Source organism: Scleropages formosus, chromosome 19 (genome assembly GCF_900964775.1).
Source record: "Scleropages formosus chromosome 19, fSclFor1.1, whole genome shotgun sequence".
Lineage (NCBI taxonomy): Eukaryota > Metazoa > Chordata > Actinopteri > Osteoglossiformes > Osteoglossidae > Scleropages > Scleropages formosus.
The window spans coordinates 15,907,172-15,925,028 of NC_041824.1; the positions used below are offsets into that span (position 1 = coordinate 15,907,172).

Here is a 17,857-nt window from a genome sequence, read left to right on the forward strand (position 1 = left end):
AGCGGTGGAGGTAGGCGCTGCTGTGGAATGGATAAGTGCTTGTGGATGGTTCATTGATGGCTGCAGTTTATTGATGGAGCGATTGCATGCAGTAGGGAAGGTCTTCCAGTTGGGCAGTCTGCCGCTCGGCTCGGTGGAGTAGGCGTTGTTCTCCCACTCGGTGCTACTTAGGAGGTTGCCATGGTAAAAGGCCATATTGACGCGTCTGTTATTGAAAACCAATGGGCAGCAAGTACAGGATGTGGAGGGGGAGGGGGAGGAGGGCATCCAGAAAGGGCCATGAGCTGTCCCATGAGCCACCCCACTCCTTGTCCTAATTACATCTGTGATGAGACTGACACCTACCCAAACATCATCTCTGCCTTGTGCCTCCATCGGAGCTGTGTCGCGCAGCAAAAGCCTGTGGGATGAAACGGAGGCAATGTTGTGTGGGATTCTGACAGAACGTTGCTGCTCATCTTCCTGAATTTTTTGCAGTTCCTGAGGGGTTTGTTGGAGGAGCCTCATTCTTTCTGTTCCGCCCTTCATCGCTCTCCCTCTCTCTCTCTCTCTCTCTCTCTCTCTCTCTCTCTCTCTCTGCTGTGATGGGGAATGAGACCTCAGGGCTGTATGAGTGCGCAATCTTGGCGGCCATGCATCTTAAAAGAAATGACATTTACATGTTTGGGGTAGAAAACCGGAACGAGTGCAGCTCCACCCTGGTGGTTTCATGCAGGCTTTGCTCCAGGGATAGTGTAAGTGCTCTCAACAAGAAGAATGTTAGGGCAGCGCTGAGGAAACGTTGGCTTTCGGCGAGGCGGAGCGGGAACTCTGACAGTCAGATGTGCTGGCTGGCTTCTGAACGGAAAGGAGCCACTGGACTTATTGTTCAATACGCTGAGGGGGTCACCAGTGAACTTCCGGGCTTCTGTACACTTCAGTTTGTGGGATCTCAAGACAACCATGTTGGACTGGTAGGCAGACAGCGTACGCAAGATTCAATGAGCCTGGCACTTGACTCTTTTTACATACCGAATTTCTTTCTTCTTGGAGCGTGCTTGGGGTGCTGTGTCCATCTTTTCCGTGATGTTTTTGACAGTCGTCACCTGAAGAGTTTCCATACTATGGCCTGGCCTGACAGGAGAGAAGGATGCAGGCAGACTGCAACCTCCCCTACGCCCACGCGTGCTTCCGAGTGTGAACCCGGCTGAACGGAGCGGTAGGACATCGTGGCCGTTAGGAGCTTAAAGCACGGCCTTGCTTCTTCCGAGTCACAGCTTACAAAGATTTGCATTTAGAGGAGAACTGGGTTTGCAATTTGAGTCCTCGTTCGTACTCAGATTTCCCACTCCATCTCTGTGGCGTTACGTAGAAAAAGTAGATTCATATGAAACGCGTTCTTAGGAACTTGAGGGTTGTGTGGTGGTCAGGGCTCTGGCTTACCTCTTCCCGCTCACCTCTTTCCACCTTATTCCACCCACGGTACTTTTACATTTATCAAACACTTTTCTTCCAAATTAAATTGCAGCGTTAAGCTACTTCCACTGATTTTCTTGTTCGTACAGCTGGGTCATTTTTAGAAGAGTAAATCAGAGTTTGTACCCTTCTCAAGGGTACTATGGCAGGAGGTGAAATTTGAACCTGGGTCCTCCGAGTGCATTGGTATGAGCTTTTTTTCTTAAAAAAAAAAAAGATTTTACAAGGGATAAAACACAGTGACTAATTATAGAGAAAATGCACTATGTGACCCCATGTAATTTAGAAACAATTCCCGACTACCACTGACATAAAAAAACTAAAAAAAAAATTAATAAATAAATAAATAAATAAACAAGAAATAAGGTTCAAGTCACGAGCTGCAGTGAAAAGCATGTATAAGAATCTCCCGCATCCTGTGAATTTGCGCTTTTCCTTCTCTACAGACAGACATTGCTGAACACTGAAGAATTCTGCACAAGCACCACAATATCAGTGTTTGCTTTTCCAGTTTTGAAAAAAAATGCATCAGATCTCTGTCCCAGTGCACATGGGGTGGGGGGGGTACAATTTCTCCAGCAGTTCAGGGTAAGACAAGGACCCAACAGAGATACAAAGGCAACTTGGTCGCAGTGGCTTCTCCAGGAAGAACACCAAAAAATGCTGTTGACATTGAGGCTGGAACCATGACACCTACAATGCTGGGCAGAGTGTCGAATACTGAAGTAAAGAATCGGGATCCTTAGGACAGGTCCAGAAGGTGTGCCCCAGAGAGGGCTGTGGTTGCATCTATCGCATGAAGGGCCTACGTCGCGATGAATCCTGGCCACTGATGCACAACCTGGAACTACATCAGACAGTGACACGTACGAACAGAGCACGAGTGTGTTCTGCCGAGAGCTGATGACCAGTCTCGGTGCGATCGGTACGGTTAGTCCGAAGATCCTCTTTGTTATATTCTAAGTGAAGTTGGGATTTCGGGATGTTAAATTTGCCATATAACTTTTCGAAAGCGCAAAGACGAGTTGCAGCAAATCGGTTGAAGACTTCACATCTCTACATGGGTTATGGCAATGGGAGAATATGGTGAAAATACTGGAAACGAAAAAATCTTCTGAAGTGAGCATTGTGGGCTTTTACTGTTCCCTGGTGTTCCCATTTAACCACCTCGCTCTTCAGCTCGTGTGCGCTAAACACCATTGCGCTCCACCCTCCCCCCCACACAACACGGTCCCTCCGTTTGTGCCGTTACAATGTCAACGTGGTTTTCCCCAACACGCCCCATATGGGTCCAGTCAATGTGAGCTGTGTCATGGTATATATACTCTGGATCCATTCTGTGTGGCATTTCCTCTGCAGAGGCTAGACGTGTTGCAGAGTGTGACATGTGTTGGTGTCGAGGGACAGGGGTGTTGGGTGGGGTATCCTCAGATAGGGGGCAGAGAGCAGGGCTTGGGTGACCGAGCTCCTGTGTTATGTCTAGGCCCTCCCTCCCCAGCACCCCTGCTCCCCGGCGCCCTCGTAGCGGGTGCCCCGACCTCCGCAAAGAATGCGACCTCAGCGCTGATCCTTCCCACAAAAATGATGGAATTAGAAATAAATTATGATTAGCGCTCTGACTCAGCCCGAGCGTGTCTGTGTCTCGCTCCGAGCCCTGCACTTCACCTCCCCATCTGTCCTCCCCGCTCTCAAAGGACGTGGGAAATTAGATCCAGCGCCTCAAACTCACAACCTAATTGTTATCGTGTAAAATGATATCTCCGGTAATGGTTATCCAAAGTTGAATTTTAAATCATAGACACATAATTTGTAAAATCCCTATTTAAATGAAAAGCCAGCGAACGGTTCAGTAATTCTCGTGTTCGTCCGCAAATACAGTTGTGGCGTGGACCGCGGCCTCTTCATATTTATGTTGCTTTCTGCTCTCTCTTCGTTAAACCTCCTTCTAAGAAGCAAAGACTCCTTGTAAGTGTTTTAGTTTGTATTTACACTAATCGCTGTAAATGTGTGTCTTTGCAGGGCGAATATCGATGAAGTGGAGACGGAGGTGGTGGAGATCGAAGCGAAGCTGGATAAGGTGAGGCTAAGTACTGGTCATCTGGCATCTATCATTTCAGATTGTTTTCCTGAGCTCTCAGTTGTGACCTGAGCACATGCAGCTTCACCGAACTCTCTAGGGAAGCGTTACACACAACCCCAAAGTTGAGCGTGGCCAAACAAGGGCCTGTTGGCCTTCAACTTTTACACTGAAACTCTTTGTTCCTGCAGTGCAGGCAGAAGGAGAAGAGTTGAGTTTTACACATTATATTTAAAGTCACTTATTCCCATTCATCATCGTCATCAACCACCGGTCCCAAACGGAATTGCAATGGCAACACAGGGCACAGGGCCGAGGAGACACACCCTAGACAGGCCACCAGTTCACCACAAGGCACCCCAAGTGGGGCTTGAACCCTAGCCATGCCGCACAGCGGATACTGACCAAACCCATCACGCCACCATCCCTCCCTAGTCCTCTTATTTTGATAAGTCATTTAAGGAGTTGAAAGTATTAGACGGTGATAGGCTGTTCGTGCGAGTGTTCAGTGTGCGTTCCATCTTGATTTTCAGTCTGCTGGAGAGATTTGACCTGGTGCCCAGAGAGGTTGTTAAGGCCTCCTGGTCGGGATACTTTTTGGTAAAAGACAGGTGGATGTGGGCTGTTGGGAGGTTTGTGGAATGCTGCATGCTGGCGCACAAAGGTTAACCGGCTTTTCATAAACAGGTGGGCGTGGCCAGGGCCTGGGCTCATACTTCCCTCCTGAAATTTCATTTTCACGAAACTCCACATGTCCAAACAGGCTGGCATCAATTATCCTGGACAACACACATCAGCACTTGATGTTGTTTTGTTCGTATGAAAGAATTTCCTGTTTGATTCCTAAGGCATCTCCTACCACCCTGTGCATCATGGACGTTCTCACACACACAGGCTGAAACTGCTTGGCCAAAGGAGGCAGGGGGGTTGCAGCAAGCCAGAGCTTAACCCAACAACACAGGGCATAGGGCTGGAGGGGGAAGGTACACACCCAGGATGGGATGCTAGTCCATCACAAGGCACCCCAAGCAGGACTCGAACCCCAGACCCTCTAGAGAGCAGAACCCAGCCAAACCCACTGCACCACCACACCTCCGCTTGTATGTTCAATGGCACGGAATTACATTAAGGAAACACCATGCAGGGTTAATTACCGGTAATGAAACCTGTGTAATTGTGTCAGGGACTAATGATGTGTTATGGGCTGGCGCCTGGACATCTGGGCCTGCTTAATTGTGGCCAGAGAGATGCTACATGGCCGTTCCTTTTGGGCCAAGCACTCTGACCCCCCTGCACTCATAATGAATTCTGCAAAGGAAGGCGGTGGAACAGGAGCAGGGCTGGCGACAGGAGTACTAAGTTGCATGTGAATTTTCAGCCTGTTTCAGTCCAGTTCCAGGTTTCACCTCCATAACATCCTCATTCATTTCTACTACTTATTTATTAGTTAACCAAAAATCCTGCAAACATGATCCTGCAATGAATGTGACACCAGCTCTGTCTCAGTGGCGCCAATAACACGGGTTTGACCTTCGCTCAGCCTGTGTGTAGTTTGCACCTTCTTTCCATGTCTGTGTGGGTTTCCTTTCAGTGCTCTGGTTTCCTCCCACAGTCCAAAGACATACAGTTCAGGTGATTTGGTGACTCTAAATCTCCTTCATGTGTGAATGGGTGAGAGTGTGTGTTTTTGTGTGTGTGGCTACCCTGTGATGGACTGGCGTCCTGTCCAGGGTGTACCACCGCCTTAGCCTTGTGCCCAGTCCTTAGGCTCCAGTTCATGGCAACCCTGCTCAGAACAGGTGGTTATTGACATTGGATGGATGGAATATTGAGTTCAGTTCTTCATATGTTATCGCCAGTAATGGCATTATTATGTAACAGTAGCATATTGTTTCCCCACAGTGCCGGGACAGTACTAGAAACATGAGTTTTATCCCTGCTCACTCTGTGTGGCAAACGCATGTTCTCCCCATGTTCTTGTAGGGTTCCTCCAGGTGCTCTGGTTTCATCCCATACGCCAAAGACATGAGCTGCATTTGGCGCCATCGCCGCAGAAGTCTGAGTCTGAATTTCCCCCAGATTATCATCATTATCATAAACAAGCTGGAATTGCACCTACATGTGTAAAGCTACTGTATTCAGTGTCTTTACGGTACCAGTAGTATGAGGTTGACCGTGTTACACGTGCAGAGTGGTCAAAAGTTGAGAATGAAGTTCCCAGGTTATCTGGACATTCCCTGTCCTTGACCACTCTTTCCCCTTTTCTTCTGACCACTCCTTGCGATGGGGATGAAGAGACGCCGTGACGCCGAGTTAGCCGGCGACACGAAAGGCCACGGACATTAATGCTCAATGGGCTGATAAAATGAGAGCTAACCGCACACAATGTGACTCTTGTGTCAAGCAGCGTTTGGAAGATGAGAGAACATAAGTGTCCACTGACCCGCTGGCGATCGGACCGACTTTACCTGGCCGAGCACCGGTCTCTCAACTTGCGTCATCGGCTCAGAAAGGCTACCTCGGATGCTGCAGGTTCGACCGGCAACAGCACCCAGAGTCACGCTGTCCAGGCTCATCAATACCTGTAAAAAGCGATGCACGTTTACAGCATAGGAAATTCTCTAAATTTTCGACAGGTTTCTGAAAAGTAGGCGTGTTGCACACCGTAAAGTGTACGTCCTGCGTTGGACTTCAGCTGACTGTGAACCGTCATGGTATATAAGGTACATGAAACAGTCTCGCAGTTACCATGCATGAGCTGTGTAATTGTATCCGAGTTGTTCTCCATAGGCAGGATGGCTGGTAGCGTAGTGCTTAGAGATGCTGCCTTCTCATCCACAGTTCGCACGTTTGAATCTCACCTCCAGCCGCAGTGCCCTTGAGCAAGGTACTTACCCTATACTTGTTGCAGTAAAAGTTACTCAGCTGTACAAATGGGTAGGTAACTGTAGGTCGATCAACACTGTAAGTCGCTTTGGAAAGAAGTGTCAGCTAAATGAACAAATGTAACGTGGTTTTGCACAATAAAAAGTGTGAAATGTTACAGCAGATGGTCAGAGCAAACCGCCCTCAGGATGCCGTGAAACATGTAAGAAGGGAGTGAGTGCTGTGTGTTTTTGGAGACCCAGTTCAAATTTAAACGTTCAAACCACCGTTCTCCTTCTTTTATTCTCCGCAAAATAGACACAGACGTGCTCTAGAGCGTGAGACGAGAGAGCCGCTCATCTGGATCTCAGAGCTAAACTTCTTATTTCTTCTCTACTGAGAAGCCAGCTCACATTGATGAGTCCTGTCAGTGCCACATCCCCTCGAGCGCATCCAGATTACACATGTGCATCAAGCTGGGTGCTGATGTCATTGGTGAAAGTGAGGAGCTGCCCTCAGAGCGTCTTCTTTCTCACACGCAAGCAAGTACGCGCACGCACCCAGGGCCCTATCCGAAGACCTGGAACCGTGACGCGACCGTCTCCGAAGCCATGTGCTGTGCGAAGCCTTGTGAAATTACCTTTAAGCATCTGTTGAAAGTGCGGAGAAGGAGGAGGAGCGTCTTGCTCTGCGCGTGCGACTAAACTGGCGTGCCTCGGCCGGCAGGGTCAGCCGAGCTGCTCTGCACCTGTTTGGCGCTCAGCGGTCCGAGCGGGCCTGTTTCTAATGATCGAGGGCGAAAGCTTTCCTCCGTGCTCCACCGTGTCTGCGATCGGGCCTGCGATGGCCTCCCGGCGGCGAGAACATCACGTGACCTTTGGGTCGCATGGCGCGTGCTCTTTCCAGATACAGCGCTTGACCTGCTGGTTCCAGGACTTATTATCTTTGCCAATTAGCCTGAAAACAGAAAGTTTATTCATTGTAACAGACAGCATATTGTTGCATTCTGTGTTTCTGTTTTTCATTTCAAAGTACGCACTGTCCCATCACATGTGCATAAACATGGGGAAGTCATTCTGCGGTTGGTAAGTTGGTGAAATGACCGTAATTGTGGCCCAGCACTGTGACCAGATGTTGATGATCTCTCTCTCTCTCTCTCTCTCTCTCTCTCTCTCTCTTTCCCTCCCCCCCTTTCCTTTGTGCCACCCGTGTGCAGCTGGTGAAGCTATGCAGTGGTATGATCGAGGCCGGGAAGGCCTACGTCAGCGCCAACAAGCTCTTTGTCAACGGCATCCGAGACCTGTCCCAGCAGTGCAAAAAAGACGAGATGATCTCGGTGAGTCCTCGTGGGACGCACATCGAGGAGGGTACAGGGGATCCGAAAAGGAGCCCGTGGGTGAAACCAGAAGGCCGTACACCGTCCCCACCATGCGCCTGCCATCTGGCTTCCCAGCCGAGTTTCGGCATGCGTGGGAGAAAGGTGTCGAGTTACCTAAGCGGCCCGTAAACTTGCGGTTACATCATCGAATGATGCGTGCTCTTAAGACTGCAGCGCATTCCTGAGGCTTCTGCACCGGCAGCACAAGGAGTGCCCTGAAGTCATTCGGTGCTTCGCTCCCTTCGACATCTTTTCGCACACATTGTCTCCAATTGTCTCCCCATCCAGCATTGAGCCATTTTAACTGCCAGTCCGTTTTTAAGCTCCTTTCGAATACCCCGTTCCTTCTGATTCGCCGCATTTTGCCCTGCACACTGACACGAAGGTGCAGCGACTCAGAACGAGTCCTGGACGACTTTTTACTCGACTTGGCAGTTGGGTCGGCGTGTTCCTGTTTTCAGGGTTTTCTTGTCTCGAGTAAATGTTTTAATGCCGATTAGGAGCAGGTTAGGCAACGGGGTTCAGACTCGGAGACTACCCTAACTGCGTTGCTGACACCGGGGTTCCACCTAGTGAGCCACACGTAGGAAGCCACATGGGGAGCGGACTCCGTCCTGCCAGCAGCAAGCCGGATGCCAGACCGGACCAGACCGACTGGCTTCTTTACAGCCTCGCCGATTATCTGAGGCTGAGCAACCTGTTCATCTCCTCCTGGTAGTGCAGTGGTCAGAGCTGCTCTTCTAGACCCAACGGTCACAGGTTCAAATCTTACCTCCAGCTGTACTACCCTTGAATATGGTACATACCAAAATTTCTCAACTACAAATGGGTAAATAACTGTAAGCTGCTTTGGAGCAAACCAGTGGCTAAAGGAATAAACGTAAACTTGCGTTGAATTAGCTGTGCCACGGAACACCCCTGACACCGCGATGTCAGCTCTTCGCACCAGCTCCTCAAAGTACCAAGGGTACTTTTATTGAACCTGAGGTGCTTGATTTCTTTCCTAACTCATCCATGGAGTTCAGCAACATACAACAAAATTGACGCCGGGCATATTTGTCTTGCTTATTTGTTCCTCTCTGTCGGTAGCTTCATACTTAAGAGTTTAAAACTCTTTAGTGCACTTTTGTTTACCCTGGGATGTGTCGCTTTGGGGACTAGTGTCTGCTAAATGTGTAAATGTAATTTAAATGTGACTTTATTGCTCTGTGCATTTTCTCCATGTTAAATATTTCGAGGCTCCTGAATTCTGGCTGTGTGGAATGAAATATGGTGAAATATGATGAAAATGAAATATGCTTACAGGGCTCTACTGTTCTTGTTGCAGGAGTGTCTGGACAAATTTGGAGAGAGTCTTCAGGAGATAGTGAACTACCACATGGTAAGGCCCTCCTTGTTCCTAAATTCTCCCGACTATGGGGCCAGAAAGCTCAAAATGGGCATTTAGAGAGTGACTTTGCAGCAGTATTGTGTCTTAATGAACTGGACTGGACAGCTATGCATTTTTCAACAGGGTCTCACATTGCATCTGTCAAAGCATGGGGCTTTGTGAACTTCCTGTCTTAGCATTAGCATTGCTTACGAATGCTGCAGGGAAGCGGCACAACGGGTAACACTTCTGAGCTGTGGTTTTGGATCTGGGTTTGAATAGAGCTCAGTTTGTGCATGGGTTTCCTCACACTGGGAGAAGGTGATTGCACCACTTCTGTTCCCTCTCCTGCTGTAAAAATTCTCTTAGCGGTCACAAGAGAGGACTTTGACTCCAGCCTACCTATGCCTGCTTGGCTACACAAAACCACTTTCCACGCAAAGTTGCCGTAGAGCTCAAACGCTGGTTTTCTTTTTAAAGAACGTCAGCACCTGTTCGGCGGGTGAGATCTCGGATCACTGAGCTAATGCACAAGATGTTTGCTTGGTGAGAATAAGATGTGTTTTCCATATTTTATCTTTTATGCTGTTGTGTGGAGAAGGAAACATCTCTGAAGACTTGTAAATGACCTTGCGAAGAAGGCAGGTTCTGTCTTTGTTCTGACCTCCAACACAGTGGAGGCAGTGGCAGAGGCAAGGATGAGGAGGAAGTTAAAGTCCATTATGGACAATGGCTCACACCCCCTCTTCAAGGTGACTGCGGTGAGCTCCTTTAGTCACCTTGCCTGTTCAGTTCAGGTGCACAAAGAGGTACTTTTGGGTCCTTCTTACCAACAGTCACCCAGTGCCAGTCAAGGGCTTGTTAGCTCCTCAGAGATGTGATGCAGGGGATGTCCTAAAAGTCATTGCACTAGTTTAATTGTTCTGAGCTTAGTACTACTACAGTATATCTATAACTCGTAAATGCTGATTGAGCCTTTTTAAATTATTTTGTTATTTATTTTATTATCTATTTAACTGCACTTTGTTATGTCTCATGTTGAATGTGTATCAATTTCCCTGCAGGGGTTAATAAAGTATTATTCTCTTCCATCCAGTTGGTGACAGCTGGTAGCGTAGTGGTTAGGTGCTGCTTTTAGCTCCAAAGGTTCTAGGTTCGCATCTCACTGTGGGCTGTAGTACTCTTGAGCAAGGTACTTACCCTGAAGTGCTCTGGTAAAAAATTACCCAGCTGTATAAAAGGGTAAATAATTGTAGGTAGATTAAAACTGTAGGTTGCTTTGGAGAAAAGCATCAGCTAAATGAGTAAATATAATCTTGTCCTACCCTTCAGAGGAGTAGGAACTCCCAAGAAGCATGGCCTGAGCAGCGGCAGTTCCGAGGAGTGTGTTTGAAAGGATGTATATAGCCATCCTGGCTTTGCCCCTACCCCCAACCTTTTTTTTACACGTGCCTCTTGTCATGAGGCCGAGCGCCTCCTTTCCTTTACTGGAGCACTATTACGCTCTTGTTGCGTCGGCTCTCCGTTTTTGGCTCCTAATTGGTGGTTGCCAGGAGGTGCGTCGTGAACCAGATGAATGCCAAACACTCTAATTTTAGGGTTTGCAGCAAGCTAAGTACAGGAAGGCTTAATTCTGCAAGCTGTACTTTTGCAATTATGGCGTGTTTCTGCAGTAGTGACTCCGCTTTAGCACATGTGCGAATGCTTAAGTTGCCGTGTAACTAACAGCCATGAGCCTCGATTACAAAGCGCTGTACAGCTGCAGGTAGTCGTTTACAAAGTGCTACACAGCTATACATGTAGACACTTATTGCTGTGAAACTTCTTTTCTGAAGCGTCCACAAACAGATTGAATGTTGGTGAACGAGCAGGGCAGTTGGTAGTGCAGTGGTTAGAGCAGCTGCCTTTGGATGTGAAGGCTGGAGGTTTGATCCCCCTCTGGCTGTTGTACCCTTGAGCAAGGTACTTACCCTCAATTGTTCCACTAAAAATGACCCATCTGTATAAATGGTAACATTGTAAGTTGCTTTGGAAAAAGGTGTCAGCTAAATGATTAAATGTAAGTGTATCTTTCTTCAGCCCTCTGTGGAGGGAAATGTCAGTAGCTGTATAACATGTGGGCCGGTGGCACAAGACAAAGATGTGATGGATCATTCTTCATAATACACACACTGTCTGAAACCACTTGTCCCAAGCAGGGTTGTGGCAAACCAGAGCCTACCCTGGCAACACAGGGCACAGGGCTGGAGAGGGAGGGGACACACCCAGGATGGGATGGCAGTCTGTCACAAGGCACCCCAGGCAGGACTTGAACCCCAGATCCACCAGGGAGTGGGCACAGGCCAAACCTGCTGTGCCACTGTACCCCTTTCTCCTTCATAGTAGTATATTAATAGTAATTTGTTTCTCTCTATTTCCCCGTGAGGGTGGCGCGGTGGCGCAGCGAGTTTGGCTGGGTCCTGCTCTCTGGTGGGTCTGGGGTTTGAGTCCTGCTTTGGGTGCCTTGCGACAGACTGGTGTCCCATCCTGGGTGTGTCCCCTCCCCCTCCAGCATTGTGCCCTGTGTTGCTGGGTTGGGCTCCGGTTTGTCACGACCCCACTTGGGACAAGCGGCTTCAGTGTGTGTGTGTGTGTGTGTGTGTGTGTGTGTGTGTGTGTGTGTGTGTGTGTGTGTGTGAGATGGTGGCAGGTTGTCTTCCCATGACATGTTGTGTTTGATGCAATCTTGCACAGTTCGCTAGCGGCCTCCTGAGAGTCATTGGAAGGTGCACATGTGCTGGAAGAGAAGAGGTGCCACAGATAAAGAGAAATGGCTGAGGGGGTCGGAGAAGTAGATTGATCACGGCACAGTAACTTGGAGAAGATCCCGAGTGTGGCTGCAGGCTACAGCGGAGCCCAGTTGGCAAAACATTGATCACCTGACCATGCCTAAATGCACAGCTGGGGTGGGTGGCCGGTGGGGGTGCAGCTGTGGAGGGACTGAAACAGCTGCAGGCCATCGAAAGAGCTGAGGATGTGCTACACGCTCCACTGCACTGCTGTGAACACCCTGCAATACACATGGGAGGCAAGGATGGCAGATGGATGGCTTGGAATGCAGGCATGCAGGTAGACAGACACACAAGCATGTAAACATGCAGGGTTCACCGCTGCATCCTCATCAGCCTCTCCATTGTAAGCCTCTTAATGAGAGCTGATGTCACAACACACCGAAAGCCAAGTTTCTACGCCAGGTCTACATAAACTGAAATGAGAAAAGTGGTAATACGCAGTCAAGGTTTAGCATCCCTATGTAGGACAGTCATGGGACTCCTCTCAGTGAAGACAATGGCACTGCCCTGTTTTGAGAAATAAACCACGAATGTCTAAAATTTTAGCATGCAGCGATTTATAAACTGCTGTCTCATCTGCAGTGTGAACAACATTGGTATTTCTAGGTAATTCAGTCCGATTAGGACACTTTTTTTTCAATACAGTAAGGCTCATTATAATTCTATTTTCTAATCCATTGCAACTAATAGCAGTGCAGTGCGGGTCAGGGTTAGTCAGACCGGTAATTCTTCAGATTGACGTTTCCATACTTACCCTGTTTCGTGATATCAGAGCTTTCTGGGTAATTTGTAAACGCAGCTTCTCTCCGATATTCTTCGTCATTTCCTGACATGATTGTTCTTTCACAATGGGTCAGATTGCTTTTCTGCCTCATTTGGGAAACGTATTTGCACTTAGGAGGGCTTCCCTATGTGCTCTGGTTGTGTTCCAGTGATGGGAGGAGAAGGATGATTCTGTAATGTCTGGCCCCAGTTTAGTCGTGTGAAAGACTGAGATTGGCCCAACTGGGATTAACACTCGCTCCTGTATCCTGCTGCCTGTAATTACTCTAATTGTCTGTCTAGCACAGTGGGTCATGATGGGTGGTACCGGGGCTGTACCTTATTACCTGTCTGTGTTGTGGACATATGGAAGTCACGGCAGGAGGTGCTGTGGTGCATTTGGGGTAAAGTGGGCAAAATGAGAATAATCACATAAAGGAATAACCACTTCAATGGCTGATAAAAATAGATACTGTTTTTACATAAAGCGGGCTTATTGTTTGGTACGACACCATTTTTCCTAGCAACACAGTAATTTTATGTCCAAAAAGCTATTTTGTTCACTGACTACTCCGTATTTCGATCAGCAGAGCACACCGACGCTATGCGTCTTTCACAACAAAACTAACTACTGTACTATATAATTAGTATTTTTTGTCACATTGGCAGTCTCAAAAAAGTACAACACTTATTGTGGTAAACAAGGCTAAAACAAGAAATGCAGTACTTCTAGAAACAGACAGTTTAAATATTAATTATTTCAGTTATATAAATAGTGTTTATAACACGAATACTGTAACACTATCGTAAATAAAGTGCTACTCGTTTTTCAGTCAGAGTCCAAAGGCAACACTGACAATCCAAAAATTATACTTTATCCTGTGTAGCATTCTTTAAATTTTTAGTAACAAGTACAGATTTCAGTTATTTTTGTTATACCAGGTTTGGCCGCTGTCCGCTGTGTGGCGGGTCTGGGGTTCAAGCCCTGCTTGGTGTCCCCTCCCCCTTCGGCCTTCCACCTTGTGTTGCCAGGTCCGGCTCCGGCTTGTTGTGAGCCCACTCAGGACAAGCGGTTGTTGACAATGACCTGACATTATAAAATATCTTTGTGTTACTATTTTCATCTAGAAAATAGCTTTTATTTCAGTTAATTTTTAATTTTAGCTGACATATTTCGAGTTTCATAATCTATTATTTTTCCAGTGACAAATAATAGTAATTTGACCCCCTAATAATGGTAATTGGCCGAGAGATTTCATTGAACAGAATGAATTAACCCTGTTTGGAGATGGCTGGGTGTATGTACAGTACAAGACTTGTGCAGATGCTTGTGCCACTTTTGGACAAAGTGTGGTAACTGCACAGCCCCCAGCTAGTTGTGGTGCGTTTGTCAGTATTTGCGTTTAAATTTTTATTGCTATTGCCTTTCACGTGCATTCTTTCATCCAGGTTGGTCCTGATGAAGTGAACTGAGTCTAGAGAATGACCTCTAGATTTAAGGATGAATTTCGCACAGATCAGTGTTCTATTGCACCATTTTTTTCAGAGAAATAGCTAAAAGGGATTATATTATGCTGATTCTTTGCTAAGGGCTTACCACAGCCCCAAACACTAATATGCTTCAGTCTAGCAACTCCATGCCTCCTTGGGATGGGCTCCGATGTACTGTATTCCTCGTAGATGTAGACGCCAAGCAGTCTTGGTTATATTGCGGTTCCCATTTATATTTTTACTATATGTGGTCCTGAACAAAGCAGCACAAATCTGAAGTGCGTTACATAACTGGTATTTAAATGTTGCAGTCATCACCGTCATGATATTTTGGTGAAGACCCTTTGGACAGAACGGGACCATCTAGCAATCTAACGGGCAAATAAAACGAGACACCGATACTCAAGCTGTTCACAGAAAAGCTGAACTGGTGATTTTTGTTTGAGCACAGTCGACATTTTAAAGTGTTATTTTCCTGAGGCTTCCTGGAGGACTGTAACGTGGGTGAGAGGAGATGATTCAGCATCATTCCCCTATGTAAAGAACAGGAAGTGGGTAGAAGACTTGAAGTTCTGCCAGCTTTATAGACATTAAAAGGCAGAGCATGTACTGCCAAAAACACCACCTCGCTCTATACAGGAGATGTTAGTCACCCGTTAGTGGGATGGTTCATGCAAATGGATAAATAATGACAATCCAACGGCCTCCACTGGATCTGTGTGTACATTTGATGCTCTGATAACAAACATTCACATTTTTTCCAAGTTATTTCAAATTTTATTTTCTTAACCATTCTGCGTTATACAATTTGGGTTGGCGTGAAAATGACTGCATTTCCATGTTCAGCCATTAGTTGGCAGCAAAATGCACTCGGACACTAGATGCACAGAAGGTATCATTCCAGTCTTTACAGCTTCGGTCTGGTTTTCCTTGGAGATGAATATGAGAAATTATGTGCATGTTTATGGAATTAATCAGCCAACAACTGGCATTCATGTGTTTTTATTTTCAGTCATTTTAAATTACTTTTAATTTGAACATAGCTCAAAGTTAATAAAAACATCAGTATTTTCATTTACTGTAGCTATAGCTGAGATATTCACCTGACCTCATTTGTAAATAAATCAAGAGATTTTCCTTTAAGATTTTATTGACTGTGTGGATACAGAAGGAAAGTGAGGAATGTCAGACATGTTTATGGGATGAAATTGCCAATGGTATTGATCTTTAGGTTGTGGAGATTATTTCTGGCTACAATGGTTATTGGAAATCTTACAGAGAATTCTTATTTACTTTAACTTTGTCTGAGGTTTTTTTAAGAATATAACCCATTAAAAATTGCAGGACATAAAATTATTCGGTACAAGGCAGAAGTGGCTTTGAAGTTATTAACAAGTCGAGTTATGAACAGATTTCTGCTCCCAAACGTGTTTGTAAGTTTAGGGCCATGTGTATGACAGAAACTGTGTGTTTGTGTACTTTATGTGTGTTTTGCCTTTTGGGGGGGGGGGGTAAGGGCAGCTGCTTCAATTCTCACAGTAGGATTGTGATGCCTTGGGCATCCATCCAGAAGTATGAATGAACCACACAAATGGGTCAGTCAAGTCAAGAATGGTTACCAACAGAGTGCCCTCACTCTCACCCTCCATACACACCACCCAATAAAGCTCTAGACGGCTGACACACTCAGCTTTTGACTAATACCGTTTCTATCCCATGAGTGAATGGCCTTATGACCCCTGAACAAGCTCTTCTTGTCAGCTGGTAAATAAGACAAGTCTCCTGCCGTAGCGGAGATCTTTCACTCCATCAGATGAATGGAGCTCCATGAAAACCGTGTGACAACTGCGGAACAGCAGTGGAAGTTCACACATGATCAGTGGTTCTTGCTGTCTTCTGTAAAGACCCCTTTCATTTCACAAATGCTGCACAAGTTTCTTCCATATACCGGAACATACCACAGGAACATCTGCGGCAATAATTAGAACAAAATGTATTTTTTTCACGTCTATCACATGATGGCAGCTTTTCGCCAACACGAAACTGTGTGTTTTTATATGACAGCTAAAAGACGTGTAGCATTCCTGTCCAAATTTCCGGATCGGGAACAGAGATGAGGCCAAATGGGAAGGAATTGAACTGGAATTGCTGTGCAATGGTGGCGGCAGGGATTATCAGGAGGGTGACTGGAGGGAGGCACTCATAGCAGAGTCAGGACATGGTAGTGGGGGATGGGGGATGGTGTGGTGTTGCCAGGTCTTTATGTAATAAAACCTGTTCCTGAATAGTATTTGCCCACAATCCAGGGATTATCTGCAAAAGGGGGAGAATGTAAGCATGCACAGTGGCAAGAAGAGTGGGGGGAGGGAGGGAGGATGGGGCACACCGGCTATGTGTCTTGTTGCTGTAACCAGGCAACAAGATCCCAATGGTGGTTAGTGGCCAGGGGAAGTGAGTGACATGTGAAAATAAGCATGTTATGGCATATTAAAGTTGCTCCACTATACCACTTTTGATGCACATTTCCCGCTTATGAAAAGATGTGGAGGGGGGGAGGGAGCAACTGATACTTGGACCCCCATGATTTATTTTTCTCCATTTATTTGCTGTCGGGAGTGTTTTTTGTCTTCTATTCAGCTGCCAGTTAGTTTACCTGATTAATGTTTGCATACCTTTACCTGCGTTTTATCTTTTTCGTTCTGTGTCTCACGTGTGCTCCGTCTCATTCTGTTGAGAAGAGCGCTTCATAGAAATAAGATGAGATGCTTCATCAGCGCGTTGCATTTCCGCTGGAAATGGTGAGATAGACTGATCCCCTCCGCAGCTGTGACGCTGTGGTGATCCTCCATGCTGTTCCATGAATCTCCCATTTCCCAAAAAAGTCACAGGCTGCAGAACTCAGCATGCCGGAACCTTCTCACAGCTGCCTGAAAAGAAAAAAAACATACAGTGTTTCCATGTCTAACAAAGGCAGCTTAGTCCTTAAAAACCCCTGATAATGTGAGTTCTCATAACTCAAAGACATAAATAGCATTAGTTTAAATGATAATTTAACCCCATACAGTCTATCTGTTTTGTTTAGAACGCACTAAGTACTGTATACATTTTGGGTTTGCTGTTCCATTCCGTAATATACTTTAGTTTTGAGGGGTGTGAGGTTTGATGTGGACTGTGTGCTTAGAGATAAGGAGGAGGGAAAAAAGTATAGTGTCTGAACTGCTTATACCATGGTGATGCAGTAGGTTGGACAAGTTCCTGCTCTCGGGTGGGTCTGGGGTTCAAGTCCTGCTTGGGGTGCCTTGTGATGGACTGGTGTCCTATCCTGGGTGTGTCCCCTCCCCTTCCAGCCTTATGCCCTGTGTTGCTGGGTTAGGCTCTGTAACCCCATACAGGACAAGTGGGTCAGAAAGTGTGTGTGCTTGTCCTGTTGTGGGGAGTCAGAGCCTAACCTGGCAACACAGGGCTCAAGGCTGGAGGGGGAGTGGACACACCCAGGATGGGATGCCACTCCATCCCAAGGCACCCCCAGTAGGACTTGAACCACAGGAGAGCAGGACCTTGTCCATGCCATTGAACCCCCAAGAAGTATATTGCCGTGTTGAATTTAAAAATCCTTATCAGTTTCTACA

At 46.7% G+C, this 17,857-nt stretch overlaps 1 protein-coding gene across 5 annotated transcripts in view; it reads left to right on the top strand.

The window, feature by feature from the left end:
* Nucleotides 1-17,857, top strand: part of acap3a (ArfGAP with coiled-coil, ankyrin repeat and PH domains 3a) — a 103,557-nt gene that overhangs the window by 34,851 nt on the left and 50,849 nt on the right. For all 5 annotated transcript variants that reach the window (XM_029246123.1, XM_029246124.1, XM_029246125.1 and 2 more), the window contains exons 2-4: nt 3,475-3,532; nt 7,614-7,733; nt 9,103-9,156. In XM_029246123.1, the coding sequence (XP_029101956.1) occupies nt 3,475-3,532; nt 7,614-7,733; nt 9,103-9,156 (232 nt within the window). The remainder of the gene's footprint in view (nt 1-3,474; nt 3,533-7,613; nt 7,734-9,102; nt 9,157-17,857) is intronic.